At 39.4% G+C, this 13859-nt stretch overlaps 1 protein-coding gene and 1 long non-coding RNA gene across 2 annotated transcripts in view; one reads left to right on the top strand and one right to left on the bottom strand.

Annotated features, from left to right (window-relative positions):
• LOC127646385 (kalirin-like) overlaps positions 1–9528 on the bottom strand; it is a 140420-nt gene extending 130892 nt beyond the window's left edge. Inside the window, exon 1 of the mRNA XM_052129970.1 lies at positions 9209–9528. Within this exon, the coding sequence (XP_051985930.1) occupies positions 9209–9278 (70 nt within the window). The 5' untranslated portion in view covers positions 9279–9528. The remainder of the gene's footprint in view (positions 1–9208) is intronic.
• Positions 9529–12478: 2950 nt separating this feature from the next.
• LOC127646390 (uncharacterized) lies at positions 12479–13659 on the top strand. Its single transcript, XR_007970930.1, has 3 exons — positions 12479–12519; positions 12702–12883; positions 13515–13659. It is a non-coding gene; the product is annotated as an uncharacterized LOC127646390 (long non-coding RNA).
• The last annotated feature ends 200 nt before the right edge of the window (positions 13660–13859 follow it).

The raw sequence follows: 13859 nt of genomic DNA, 5'->3' as shown, positions 1-13859 counted from the left end.
TTAAAAAGTTTCCATTTGTATTACACAGGGGCCTTTCTTGGTTTTTAGGCCAAATATCAGGCAACCCCAATTGTTGTGGGCGTAGACCGTATTAAATTGCTTTTGAAAAACAAAAAAAACTTGCATGGCGAGTGGCATAATTCCAAATAATTGCAAATGTTTTTGCATTATGTTTAAATGGTTTATATACTTAATGCAGTGGTACCAAAAAGTAACAAAACAATGTATGAATGCCATTGCATTATCCATCCATCCAAATTCCTGTATTCCCTAAATAATTTTCACATATAGTTTCACTGGTAAAAATATCAATATGTTTTACTACCTTACAAAGGCCATACCCATTAACTAACATTGAATCTGAGAAAAATGGCTTGAATTATTTTGATGTGGATTTTGAAGTTACTGCATTTCCACACAATGGTTACTCTGAATTTCAGCAAACGAGACAAACTCATCTGTCACCTGACAGATCATAAGAGACCTGTTTCATTCATAACTCTATTTTGCGTTTGAATCATTGCATATTACATTTCTGTCAAACAGAAAAGTCAAACAGAAAGAATCGTCATCATTTTCGTCATCATTCTTCTTTAAGCAGTTCCCATTTCTGTCAAATTTTAGGTTATTCTTTTTTTTTTATAATTTTTTTTATTGATTCATGTATACACCACAAAGAAAAACCCAACACATATACAACGAATCAACATTTCACATTCAAACCCCACTAATATGCCTCCCCATTAACCAACCCCACCCTGACCCCCAACAAACACCCCTGTGGTCCCGCAAAATGACACACACACACACAACCAAAAACAAAAAAACAGAAAGCAAAGAAAATATAATAAAAATACATAATTAAACTAAGTTTAATTAACACTCTCAACATCCCCTCCCTGAGAGTCCCCCCCAAAAAACTAAATAATTACCCCATTTCCACACACCAATCTGAAAAAGACAGCACTCCATCCAACGTTCATCCCCTTAAATTGATTTGCCTGCTGATCATGAGACTGGTCAGAACCCAATTTTTTATGTGATTGTCCCCCAAATTTATGACCGAACCATGACCCAAAATACAGAGTCTGGGAAAAAGTCAAATTTGAGGGCTCAAAATGTCACACATACAACTCTGAACTTTCAACCAAAATTCTTGAATCTTAGCACACGCCCAAAAAACATGGATTGTGTTTCCATCTTCTGATTGGCATCGCCAGTAGGTGGATGTGTCTTTAAGACCAAGCCTATATAATCTAGAGGCGGTCCAATAGAATCTATGTCATATCTTGAATTGCATAATGCAAACCCTTGCATCTCCAGATGCAGACTTGAATTTTTTTTTAATTCTAGCCGACACTTCCTTCTCCAATACCAAGTTTAAATCTTTCTGCCATAATCTCTTGATAGAAATTAAAGCTCCGTCCCCCAGACTCTGAATTAACAGGGAGTAATACACTGATGATTCATAACCTTTTCCAAAAGCAGTAATCACCTCTCACAGAGTATCTGCTTCTTTATGGGGGTGTGAGCTACTCCCAAAAATATTACAGAGCAGGTGAACCAAATTTTCAAAAGATCTAAACACACCACTCTCATGTAGGTCACCAAGTGTAGTAACCCCCCTCACAATCCACTCTGACAAGCAGAAAGGGGACCTTTCAATACATCATTTGGGGTTCAGCAATATGCTCGAGGCAACATTTTAATAAATGTCTGTATTAAACACTCTGGATACTTTTGTCCATACCGCGTGCAAATGCAAGATAACGTGATGTAACTTAACTTCTCAGGTTAGTTAGATAGAAAGGCTTTGCAAAGGCAAAATAGGGGCAAGAACTTCCGACACAAAACCAGGGAGGGGCTCTCTCAGGTGGAAGCGACCAATGAGCCAAATGTCTGAGACTGAATAAATAATAATAAAACAAAATCTTGGGTAGGCCTAGCCCACCTTTGTCAATCGGCCTATGTAACTTATTAAAATGTAATCTGGGACATTTACCATTCCAAATGAAGGACTTCACTATACTATCAAATTGCTTGAAATAAGAGAAGGGGGACATCTACAGGGAGAGATTGTAACAAGTAGTTACATTTTGGAATACAATTCATTTTAATAACATTAACCATCCAAATCATAGATAAATGTAATGAAGCCCACCTGCCCACATCGCTAGAAAAACTATTAATTAAGTGGTAAAAAAAAAAAAAAAAATCTTGGAATAAAATACTTAATGCCCTGTTTGGGCTACTGTAAGGTGCCCGGCTGGAAAGCCGTTACTGGGCAATACGCTGTCAGAGCCAAAGCTTCGGTTTTAGACCAATTGACTCTATATCCTGAGAACTTAGAAAAGGAATTCTGTGGAGGCAAGGCATAGATCTAGTGGGGTCGGAGACAAATAACAAAAAAAACATCTGCGTAAAGCAAAAGCTTATGCGCCATACATCCCGCCACCACCCCTGGAAAATGGTCCTTTCTCATCGCGGCTGCTAATGGTTCCAGTGCAAAACAGAACAATAATGGCGAAAGAGGGCAACCCTGCCAGTAAATAATCTGAAATTAATCCATTTGTTTGTACCGCCGCTACCAGGTGTCTATAAAGTAACTTAATACATCCAATAAAAGTTTTCCCGAAGCTGTATATTTCCAAATTCTTAAAAAGATAATCCCATTCTACCATATCAAATGCTGTTTTGATGTCAAGTGAGATGGCAGCGACCGGAGTCTGATCATTTGCCACTGACCACATGATATTGATGAAATGCCAAATGTTATCAGAAGAGCCATGACCTCAAATAAATCCCACCTGATCTATATGTATACGAGATGTTATAACTTGATTGGTTAGCCAGAATTTTTTACAATATTTTAACATCTAGCTGGATCAGGGTAACTCTTACACTCACTTGGATCTTTGTCCTTTTTAGAATCAGACTGATCCAGGCTTAAGTCATGGTTGGCGAAAGATTTCCATTCTTTAATGATTCCATATAATCTTCTAGCAAAATTGGAGCCAGTTCTGTAGCATAAGATATAAAAAACTTGGTGGCAAAGCCATCTGGCCCAGAGCCTTACCTGTAGGCAAGGCCTTAATTACCTCACTAAGCTCCTCCAAGGTTATTTCAGAATCAAGAGAATTTATTGCTCACCACCAGCAGAATTCACTGTGTGAATGTTAGGAAAAGACTCTCTCTGCTTTATATATCTAGCCAAAAGCTTCCCTGCTTTGTTCCCTGACTCAAAGTATGACTGTCTTGCCCTGAATAGCCAAAACTCCACATTCCGTGACAAAATAGTATTATATCTGTATTTCAATCGGGTCAATTCTCTGACGCCATCAGATATCATTTGGCGCTTCAGCTCTGTCTCTGCCCTTTTAATATTCCCTTGTAACTCCACGAGTTCTCGTGATTTAGATTTTTTGATGAATGAGGCATACTGTATGATCTGGCCCATAAGTTTAGAGGTGTTGCCACATACGGAGAAAAATAAATCATATAGTTGGCACTATAATGCATCCCTTTTTCAAAATCCTTATTTCCAAAAATGTTAAAGACTAAAATCAATGTTTATATGGAGACCAACTGGTCCTTAAGTGCTTACCAAGCCACGCCCACAGAGGATACTAAGGGCCAGTTGGGCTTGTAGATGTTTACTTATCAGGGTAATGACTCCCCTGCTCTTACTTGAGCCAGCACTAAAGAAAACATGTCCACCCCATATCTTCCCAACTTCTTCAGCTTCCTGTGGGGAAAGATGTGTTTCTTGAAGAAGAGCGTATTTCTTACGTTCAAGATATATAAATAACCTTCCCTCTTTTTATGGTGTGCCCCAACCATTCACATTCCACATGAAGAGACATTATCCACTCATATTAACATTTGACATTTTGACATGAAATAAAATTATAAAGACCACATTCGCCATTAGTGCAACAATCAAACCCCCAACTTCCCCCCCGAACCAAACAAACAGAAAAATGAAATAATGTGCATTAATCCCACACACGAGAAGGCCAACCGTCCATCCCTCTAAACTCAAACAGCCTACGAGAGCCCCGCGACAACTTTGCTGTCAGATTGCTCAAGTCCGGTGCTTCTATAAAAAAATTTTGAGACAGAATTGCAGAACAGAAAATAATCTATAAATCAAACTCCAGTCAATAGGCAAAATAAACTCAAAGAATGTGTAGATTCATTCACAAAACTGTATCGAAGGTGTGTTCCTCCACAAAACAAGCCCCAGCCTCTAGTGGAACCAGCACAAAAAAAATCCATTCAGCCAGTCAAACGAATGTTCAGTGAGCCAGCTGTTCATGAGTGCAGCAGATGACTTAATCCTTCCAATGTCTTGCAAAAAATACTCCACTAAACAAACTCCAGCCAATAGGAGGCATAAGCACAAAGCACAAGCAGATCCATCCACAACAGTCTCGAGGGAGTGTTATTCCACAAAACAAACTCCAGCCACTAGGTGGAACCAGCACAAAAAGAAACAAGAAAGGCCCCCTGCTTCCTCGGACGGTAAAGTGTATGTTCAGCGAGCCAAGCTCACTCGGGGGCATGACGAGAAACACACCATGACTTTCTCAGTCCATTGATTTTATTAAAGACATCACTTGTTGTGGACATGTAAATATTTTGCAGCCATCCTTACTATCTATTCTCAATTTGGCCGGAAACATCAGTGCAAAAGCAATCCTCCATCGATGCTAGAGTTTCTTGAAGGAGTGTTACTACACAAAACAAAGTCCAGTCACTAGGCGGAAACCAACACAAAAAGAAACAAAATGGCAACCAGCTTCCTCAGGCAGTCAAGTGTATGCTCAGCGAGTCAAGCTCACTTGGGGGCCACATGAGAAACATCAAATGGTTTACTCACGCCATTGTCTCTATGAAAGACAATGCTTGCTATGGACATGTAAATATTTTGCGGCCATCCATAGTATCTATTCTCAGTTTGGCCGGAAACATCAGTGCAAAAGCGACCTTCCATTGATGTAAGAGTTTCTTGCATTCGTTGAGTAGATCACGTTTCTCTTTTGATGAATTTGCAAAGTCTGGGAACAAGTAAATGTTGTGGTTCTTCCAAGAAAGCTTTCCTTTGCTCATTTGCTTTGATCTTTATCGTATGATCTCAGATATTTGGCCAGAATTGATTGGGGCCTGGCTTCATCGGCAGATCTGCGAGCCAGGACTCTTTATAGCTCGCTCAATTTCCAGTTTATAGCCTGTTATGTTGAGCAGACTCGGGAAGAGCTCATCTAGATATTTCACCATATCTCTGCTTTCCTCATGCTAAGGAATTCAAACAATTCTTACATTGATTTGCTGATTAAGATTCCCAAGGTCTTCCAGTTTTTCCCTAATTGCCTCTCAGATTACTCCAGATAATTTCACCTCCATGGCCGTAATTGATCGACATTACAGCAAGATCTTCCAGGTCCGCTACGACTTTCGCCAGCATTACAGACCTGCTGGACCGCTGGCGTTGAATATCTCCCAACGTGCCGTCCAAACTGAGTCCCTGGACTGTGGGCCTGTCTGAGGTATCAGCTTGAGCATGTAAATGTCTTTTAATAAATCCAGAGCCCAAGGATTTTTAATTCTTTGACATGTTGACCTCTTAGAACAGTTATGTAGCAGGGTGTATCGAATCTCACAGGTATATGACACAGAAAGAATAAAAAACTAGCAAAGTGAGCAGAGCTCGCCATTCACATGTCCGACCCTCGCGTGGTGCCACGCAATTCCAAATTTTATCCCCCAACCCACTCTAGCATAGCTGGCAGGAGCCGGCCCAGTGAACTTCATACATCCACTACAAATGACCATGACACCAGCTGCTTTAAAGTCATTGCAAAAATGTCTAACTAAAGTGAAAGTAGCTCTGAGAAAAGGTCTAGCATAATTTGTTTACAAATGCCACTTGGTTTGATATTGTTTTCGGTCCCACTTTATATTAGGTTTCTTTAACTAATATGTACTAACATTGAAATACATACAATACAATGTACTTTTTGTATAACTACAATTTGATCTGCAAAATTCTCACATTTGCTGCTGCTAAAGTTGAGGTAAGATTTAGGGGTAGGGTTTAGATTAGGGTTGGGATAGGGTTAGGGTTGGGTTTAGGATTTGGGGTGAGGTTAACAGTGTTACTACAGATGTAATTAATAGCAGGTTCTTTAAATGTAAGAGCAATGCAACAACACGTATGTACATACTAATACGTTGTATCAATTGCATAGTAGTTACAGGCACCTAATATGAAGTGTGACATTCATTCATTTTCATGTGTGAAAGAAGTATCCAAATACGTTTTGGGGCCTTCTAGGTGGTGAATGTTCATACAGGTATCTATAAAAACAAACCCTCTCTGAAAGGAATATTCTGGGTTAAATACAAATTAACAAAATTGTGTAATGGATCTGGGACAAACATACAACACAGATACTGTTAATAGAGCTAAAGTTGTATTGAACAACAACATTTCTTTGAAGCAACATCCAATATCTGTTTCTTGCTATCTCCTTCTTACACCTTAAACAAGACACCCTGGAGATGAACTCTGCTTGAATGAGACATCCGTCCCAATAAAGTAAGCATGATCTCTCACACTGGCACAGCAATGTCCATCTCTGCCTTAATCCATGTCTGATACATGGGTCAACCTGATTCCCAGATGTCCAACACTGTGCGCATGATTATCCCACCCTCTATGAACATACTAATCCGATGAAGAGAGGAAGTAATACAGGCTCTATTAGACTGTGAATATGTTGGATAAGAACGCAGGGGGTATGAGAGGCATGTGCCAGACAATCTCCGTCATGGGAGGGATCACGGTTCACAGTGAGAAGACACTCTGAAATCTGCCCTAGCACACACCTCCTGGTATTACTGCTAACTGAGATGTCAGAGAGAGAGAGAGACAGAGAGAGAGAGAGAGAGAGAGAGAGAGAGAGAGAGAGAGAGAGAGTATTTTAAGCATGCATATCTACACACACATACACGGTTACCCACATATGTGAGCATGTTCTGCCATCTCTGCGCATACAGTATACTGATAATCCTATACTGCAAACCAGCGGTTTTCAACTGGTAGGTCGCAAACAAAGGTGCCCTTACAAAAATCGAGAGTTCATGACGAATTTTTGCAAACTTGCCACAAATTCACCACTGATAATTTTCACATACAAATGAGCTTTGCGGCAAACTTACTAAATAAAAAAAAATAAAAAAAATAAAAGAATTAACTGGGGGGGGGGGTTGGCGTGAGTAGGTCAGCAAGCAAAGACACTGACTACCACACCTTGAGTAGTGACTCCAGCCAGGTTTCCTAAGCAACCAATTGGCCTGGTTGCTAGGGTGGGTAGAGTCACATTGGGTTAACCTCCTCATGGTCGCCATAATGTGGTTCTCGCTCTCGGTGGCACCACCGTGAAGTGTGAAGCCTCCACATGTGCTAGGTCTCTGCAGTAACGCACTCAACAAACAATATGATAACATGCGTGGATTGACGTTCTCAGATGCGGAGGCAACTGAGATTAGTCCTCCGCTAATTGGATTGAGGTGAGTCACTATGCCATCACAAGGACTTAGAATGCATTGGAATTGGGCATTCCAAATTAAGTAGAAAAGGGGGAGGAAGAAATGCTTCACATATCTTTTGTTGTTGAGGTTAAAGTTTGTGTGTTCTCAAACTCTTCAGTATTTTACTGCAAATTCAACCGCAACTTGGTTGAAACCAAATTAGGCAAATGTAAGGTAAAAGAAAATACAACCCAGACTACATTAAATATGGGGTTATTGTCAGTGAGAATAATAATAACATGATTTGTGCCAACCACAATGTGTCATGTGCAGTGAATTATTGGCCGCAGTGAGCATGAACCCATTTAAATTATTTTGGTACTATGCTTGTGTATGTGTATGTGCGGATGCTATGCAGTACACAGTACAACATGATATACATTTTGCCTAGTGTACTGCATAGCATCCACACATACACATGCATTCATGGTACATGGATTGATGCAACTGACACATAACGTACATGCATTCAGAAATGCATGCATATCCATTCATTAACTCACACATGATATACAGAGATGCATACTTACATTCCAACACACAGTGCCACACAAACAAAGCTAAAAGCTGATTTCTTAAGGCAACATATAGAAGCTATGCACAAACAAGAACTAGTTCAGTGTTAAGGGTCATAGTTCAAGTGCTGGTCTTTACAGTAAATAAAATCACTCTGAAGCACAGCTGGTGGGTGGACACATTAGCAGGGGTAAGATGGAGACTGGGAAAATTGAGAATGTTGAAAAGACCAGTTTAGATAAGTAGGCTATGAATGAATGTGCATGATGGTAGTGGTTAGTGCTGGTTTGCTGTTGGTCTGACTGTTAGACCGGCATAGCCACGCTGTTCACCAGTAGGTATCTCTGTTTAAACTGTTTGACCTAGGAAGTCTAGCTGGCTACGCTAGTTTGAAAGCCTCCCATGCCAGGGACCAGCCTCCAAAACACAACATACCAGCAACGGGGAATTCATATAACAAAACTATTTTCTGTTTCTCGTGTAGGAGGTACTGTACAGTAGTTTTGGTGTTTGTGAGAATCAACAGGCTTCTGCCTCAGAAACATTTAATCAATGTCACGACCGACAAAAGACTAGCCACTCCCGCGCCAGCCGCGGTGCCGCGCAGCGCGATCCCCGGCGCGTCCAGTTGTGATAGTAACGTGATTAGAGAATATGTTGAAGGTGTGAGAAAAAGTGACAGGTAAAGAAGTGCCCTATCTACAGGGGGATCCCTTCCTCTTATGTACAATACCCTAGACACGCTAATGCAAGGGCGTTGAACGTGCCAAAGTATTGCTGTCTGCATACACTCTGTGAACATTAGACTAGATTTTGAGGAGCATTGCAGTCCAATCACATATGTAGTGCATGCATGCTATACAGGTATAGCCTACTATGTGACATATAATGAGTGTGCTGTATATCCAGGCAATTATGACTTTCAAACATAATGGGACACATCATTAACAGACGGGATTCTACTTCTCAGTAAAGAAACTACACCTCTAGGTGCACGAATGGATGGATGCACCTGAGTAAAACACGACCAATTCCTCAGAACCAGAATTAAAGTCATTGACATCCGTTGATACAAAAGCTCATATATGCTATTCACCTGTTTTGAAAAACGGGTCCGTATCTGGATCATTCGGTCCTTCCTCAGCCGCCTCGGCAGAATTCATCATTGCAGAATATGTGTTCCCACGGACGGACGAGTATGGTGATGGTAGAGCAAACGGATTTCACACCTAAGGATCTTTCAAATCTATGTGTGAAGAATACAGGAGCGCGTGGCCGTATCCATTTGTGTACGCTTGTAGTAGCGGATGATGATGTAGTGCGAGGTACTGCGCTCAGCGACACTGTCGCTATAGCGCTTCACCGGGCGCTATTGTTCAAAGCCGACCCACCTCTGCAAGACAACTGCTGAGAGAACCCCAACAGAGAGAGCCGTAAAAACCGCTTAGCCTACGTGTTGTTAATACCGTTCTAGTAAAATCCCTTATTCATTTGTTATTCATCCAGCCGTATAGGATCAGTATATTCCGACATCCGTTCGATGTTTCGCACTACCCAGTGCATATAATGGCAGCGCTCCCCTACACCGCTTATTAGAGGTACCGCAATGTAAGAGGTAATTTTCCTTCCACAATGGGCTTCTAATAGTTCAGATTAAACAAGGCAAGTAGAAGTAATACAGCCGTTTTTTTTTAAAGCATATATAGCAGATCTGGCGCGCGAGACAGGCTCTTCTTGTAATGCAGTGTGCAGAACTGAATCAATCTGTCCTCCGGGTGCGCTCAAGCGCTTCTTTTCAAGAGGCCGGAGAACACTTACCATCACCATACGGTCCTATTTCAGGGACACTTGCTAATTAGAATCAATGAATTCTTCTTGTTTGGATCTATATATATTTTTTTTTAGAAGTACCATGTGAAATTATCATTTATTTATTAATTTAAAATATTATAATTTTTTTGTTGTTGTCATTTTTACATATAGAATATTGGTTTGGGTGGTTTACGAGAAGAAGAAAAAAATACGTTACAAATGGGTAATTACAAGGGCATTATGCTATAAATGTGGTTTGAGGAAATTTCGAGAGTTTTTTTGTTTGTTTTTTTGAAAATGTAAAAATGCAGAAAGTTTGTGTGTGTGTGTGTGTGTGTGTGTGTGTGTGTGTGTGTGTGTGTGTATTGCATATATTGTCATATAGGCCTATCATAGTTCTGTATGGGTTTAATGATTAGTAGCCTAAATGCATAATAGTGTACGCATTATAATGTACAGTATTTAGAAATGTTATAATAATTAGTCTCGGAATATGCATCTTGGTACAGTATATAAAGATGAAGTTTAGTTCAGTGGGAGGCATATTGTTTTATTTGGTGGGAGTTTAACGATCAGCACCCCTGCCATTCATCACGCCCCCTTAGAAATGAATGAGGGTGTTTATTTTAAAATCAAATGCGTGAACTAGAGCACAATTGTGTTGTTTCTGGAAGTTAAATATTCCCGTCGGCTCTAACCAGGAAATTTGGTCTTCCTGTGATTCAGATTTTGCCCTGCAGAATTCAATTTGAATAGGCCTAGCCCTACTATATCTAGGAAAATAAATACCGACATAGTAAATTACGCTGTATTACCATTATTATTATATCTGAGCAATAATTGTTCTTGTGCATAACATAACATTAATGACTAAGAAAAGCATTCTTAGGGGGATTACATTGCATTAAGGCTTCTCTACATGAAGAGAGAATGTGCTCGCAGATGTTGAAATGCCGCCCTCGTGAGGAATTGTGTCGTCATAGTCGTCTCAACGGTTCTATTTGGAATCATACAAAGTATATTAAAAGTATTCAGTATGATGTTTTGACATTCTGTCTGAAACAGCATCGCCACTGAATTCGACAAAATACACAGTGTTTAAGTAATCAGCCTATAGTTGTCTAATTTTGCTATTCTTTACGTTATACTCTATCAGATGGATTCATTTCTGTGTTTATTCTCTGTATAGGTCCTAGTTTAGACTCCTATAATGGCTCTCACACCAAGGCAGGTTATCCCTCCGGAACTGCAGGTTATTCTTATGCGGTTTACTGAGGATGCCATCAGAACCCAGCCGGAGGATATCATGGAATGGGCATCCCTGTAAGCATCACTTTGAAGACACATCACATAGATCTGCTGAGAATGCAACTCATTAATTTATCAAACATTCATGAGGAAGAATCCATATTCTTGAGTGTACGCAGGGAAAGTTTGTGAGTGCAAGAAGTTCTCTTCCAGGTACTTTAGAGCGCTGGTTCAGGGAAACCCTCTTCCTGTGCAAGAGGTGCGTCCCATACCTGAATCTGTGTTCCTCAAACCGGAAATTCTCGCAGCCATGCATGCACAGGTGAGGTATATTACTTCATAGATCATGCATGCACCATGTCAGGCAGAAACATTTACGAAAAATTAATCTTAAAACAAAATCACAGTCCACAGACTCATTTTCATCTATTTCTCTGACAGAATTTGTTGAACATAATAAGTTAAGAATGTATGTAAAGTAAATAGTAATTTGATTACATTTTCGATGAAGTAATTAGTAAATTAATAGTTGATTACTTTTTGAGTAACTTCCAAAACACTGCTCATTATAATATAAAACTAACCATTATCACTACCTTAAACCACCTACACTGATCAAACCAGAGGTATGCAACAGGGGGACTGCCAATTATGGTTTGATCTCAAACTAAATTTGATGGGGAGGGGGGCAATATTAGATTCACTTCAACCAAAGCTAAAGTAAAGAAGTTTAAAGAAAGCTAAATGTTTCATTGTCCCTCCCACATTAAAATGTATTTAGTTAAAGGTGCGCTCTTGAATTTTCTGAACTATTTTGAAGTGGCTTACACTGGCTTACACTGACACCTAGTGGCCTGGATGCTGCATCATTCAAACACAGTAGTTTTCAGTTACCAATTAAATTGTACAAATTCACTATGCACAGAAAGCCAGAATGAATATGAATGAATGAAAGTGTCCAATAACAGGGCCTTTACTGAGATTAAGCGATTAGTATTCAGCTGGTCATGTGATGCTAATATGGCTGCCCCCATGAGGCATCCCTGACCCATATAGAATAAACAAGCTTTTATAAGGTTACTGATATGACTAAACTCTTCAACTCATATGAGTGGTCAACAAATTATGCAATTACATCAATATGGTACTATACACATGTTAATAGGCCACTTTTACTTTTGTTAGCTGGGCATGAAGGATACAGTGAGTAAATTGGAGGTGGTGCAGGTGTGGCTGAGTTTTGGTCTGACTGAGGATCTCCTTGGACACATCTTCTCCATTGGCAGATTTGGTGAAAAGCTTGAATGGATGAGATTCTTCGCTCTAAACTGCAACTACCTAGGAGGGGTGAATAAAACTATAGAATAAAAATATATATATATATACTTATATATCATTATTATTATAATAATATATAATTCTATACTGTATGAATAATTATTTGTATTGTCAGATGGAGGGAATGGGATGATGTCTTAAAATACAGCATATCTGTTGATGTTAAGTCTGTTTTGCTTTTGTATTCAAAGACACTGAGGAAGGCAATGGCTCATGCATGCTTTATACTGAGTGGTGACCCCACCTGCATGGACTCTGATGCATGTTTGTCATTTGAGATGTTCCGTGACCTGTACATCTATCTGGGAGATTTGGACCGAGAGGTTTCCCAGGCCCAGGTTGACACAGCACTTACTTACCTGGAGGCCCAAGCGTGAGTAAAATGCTTCGTCCATCCTTTGTCTTAAATATTTTGTTATTTATTGTTGTTATTTACCCACCCTCATGTTGTTCCAACTCATAGACAAATAATTATAAAAGAATCTTTAGAAAAGAATACAGTGACAATTCATGGTGACCACATCTGTCAAGATCCAAAAAGGATAACAACAAAAAAAAAATACCATAAAGACAATAAAAGTAGTCTTTTTAAACTACAATGGAGGGCAAGATTTTGATAATATTTTGACTTGGAATATACAGGTAGCATGAGTCATATGGCTAGGTGTATAGTTTTAAGGTGCTTTTTGGAGGTTTTTGTTTTTCCTCCACTTTAGAGCAGAAGTGGACACTATGAACTGTCATTTGGGATGAAATTAGGATAAGCAAAAAATTTTCATTTTTTGGTGAACTTTAACTATACAAAAGTAATCTTGTGTTGTTGTAACAGTCACAGATGTATTTGTTCTAAAAATAATAATAAAAACAGATTATAAGCAATCAAGCGATTGTCATCTATAGCTGAACACTGACTTCATATTTTTTTCTGATATTTTGAGTGGATTGTCATCACCTTTCCCTGTATAATGCCTGCTATCTCTATCTCTCCATGACTTTCACTACAGGAAGGCAAATAATGGCATGGTGAAAGTGTCTGATTTCATCAGTAGTCATAAAGTGTGTTTGGGATGAGCATCTAATGGGATAACAAGAGTAGGAGAGCAGGCTGAAACCTCATCCACCCTTTTCCCAGGAGGCAATAAAAACCAGAGTAAAAAAATAGCTTTCAGAATTCTCTGTTTTCTTCCTCTCATAAGACTGGACATAATGCATGACACTCTCTGCACTCACATGTGGTCAACAGTACAGACAACACATGTAACGGATACAGTTTTGACCACCACTTATGATGACAGACAGTCAGATAATCTAAATGTAATAGAATTAAAATGAATTTCTACATAAGGCAA

The sequence above is a fragment of the Xyrauchen texanus genome, chromosome 7 (assembly GCF_025860055.1).
Source record: "Xyrauchen texanus isolate HMW12.3.18 chromosome 7, RBS_HiC_50CHRs, whole genome shotgun sequence".
Lineage (NCBI taxonomy): Eukaryota > Metazoa > Chordata > Actinopteri > Cypriniformes > Catostomidae > Xyrauchen > Xyrauchen texanus.
Note: the sequence above shows the minus strand (reverse complement) of the source record. Positions and strands in the feature narration are given on the sequence as shown.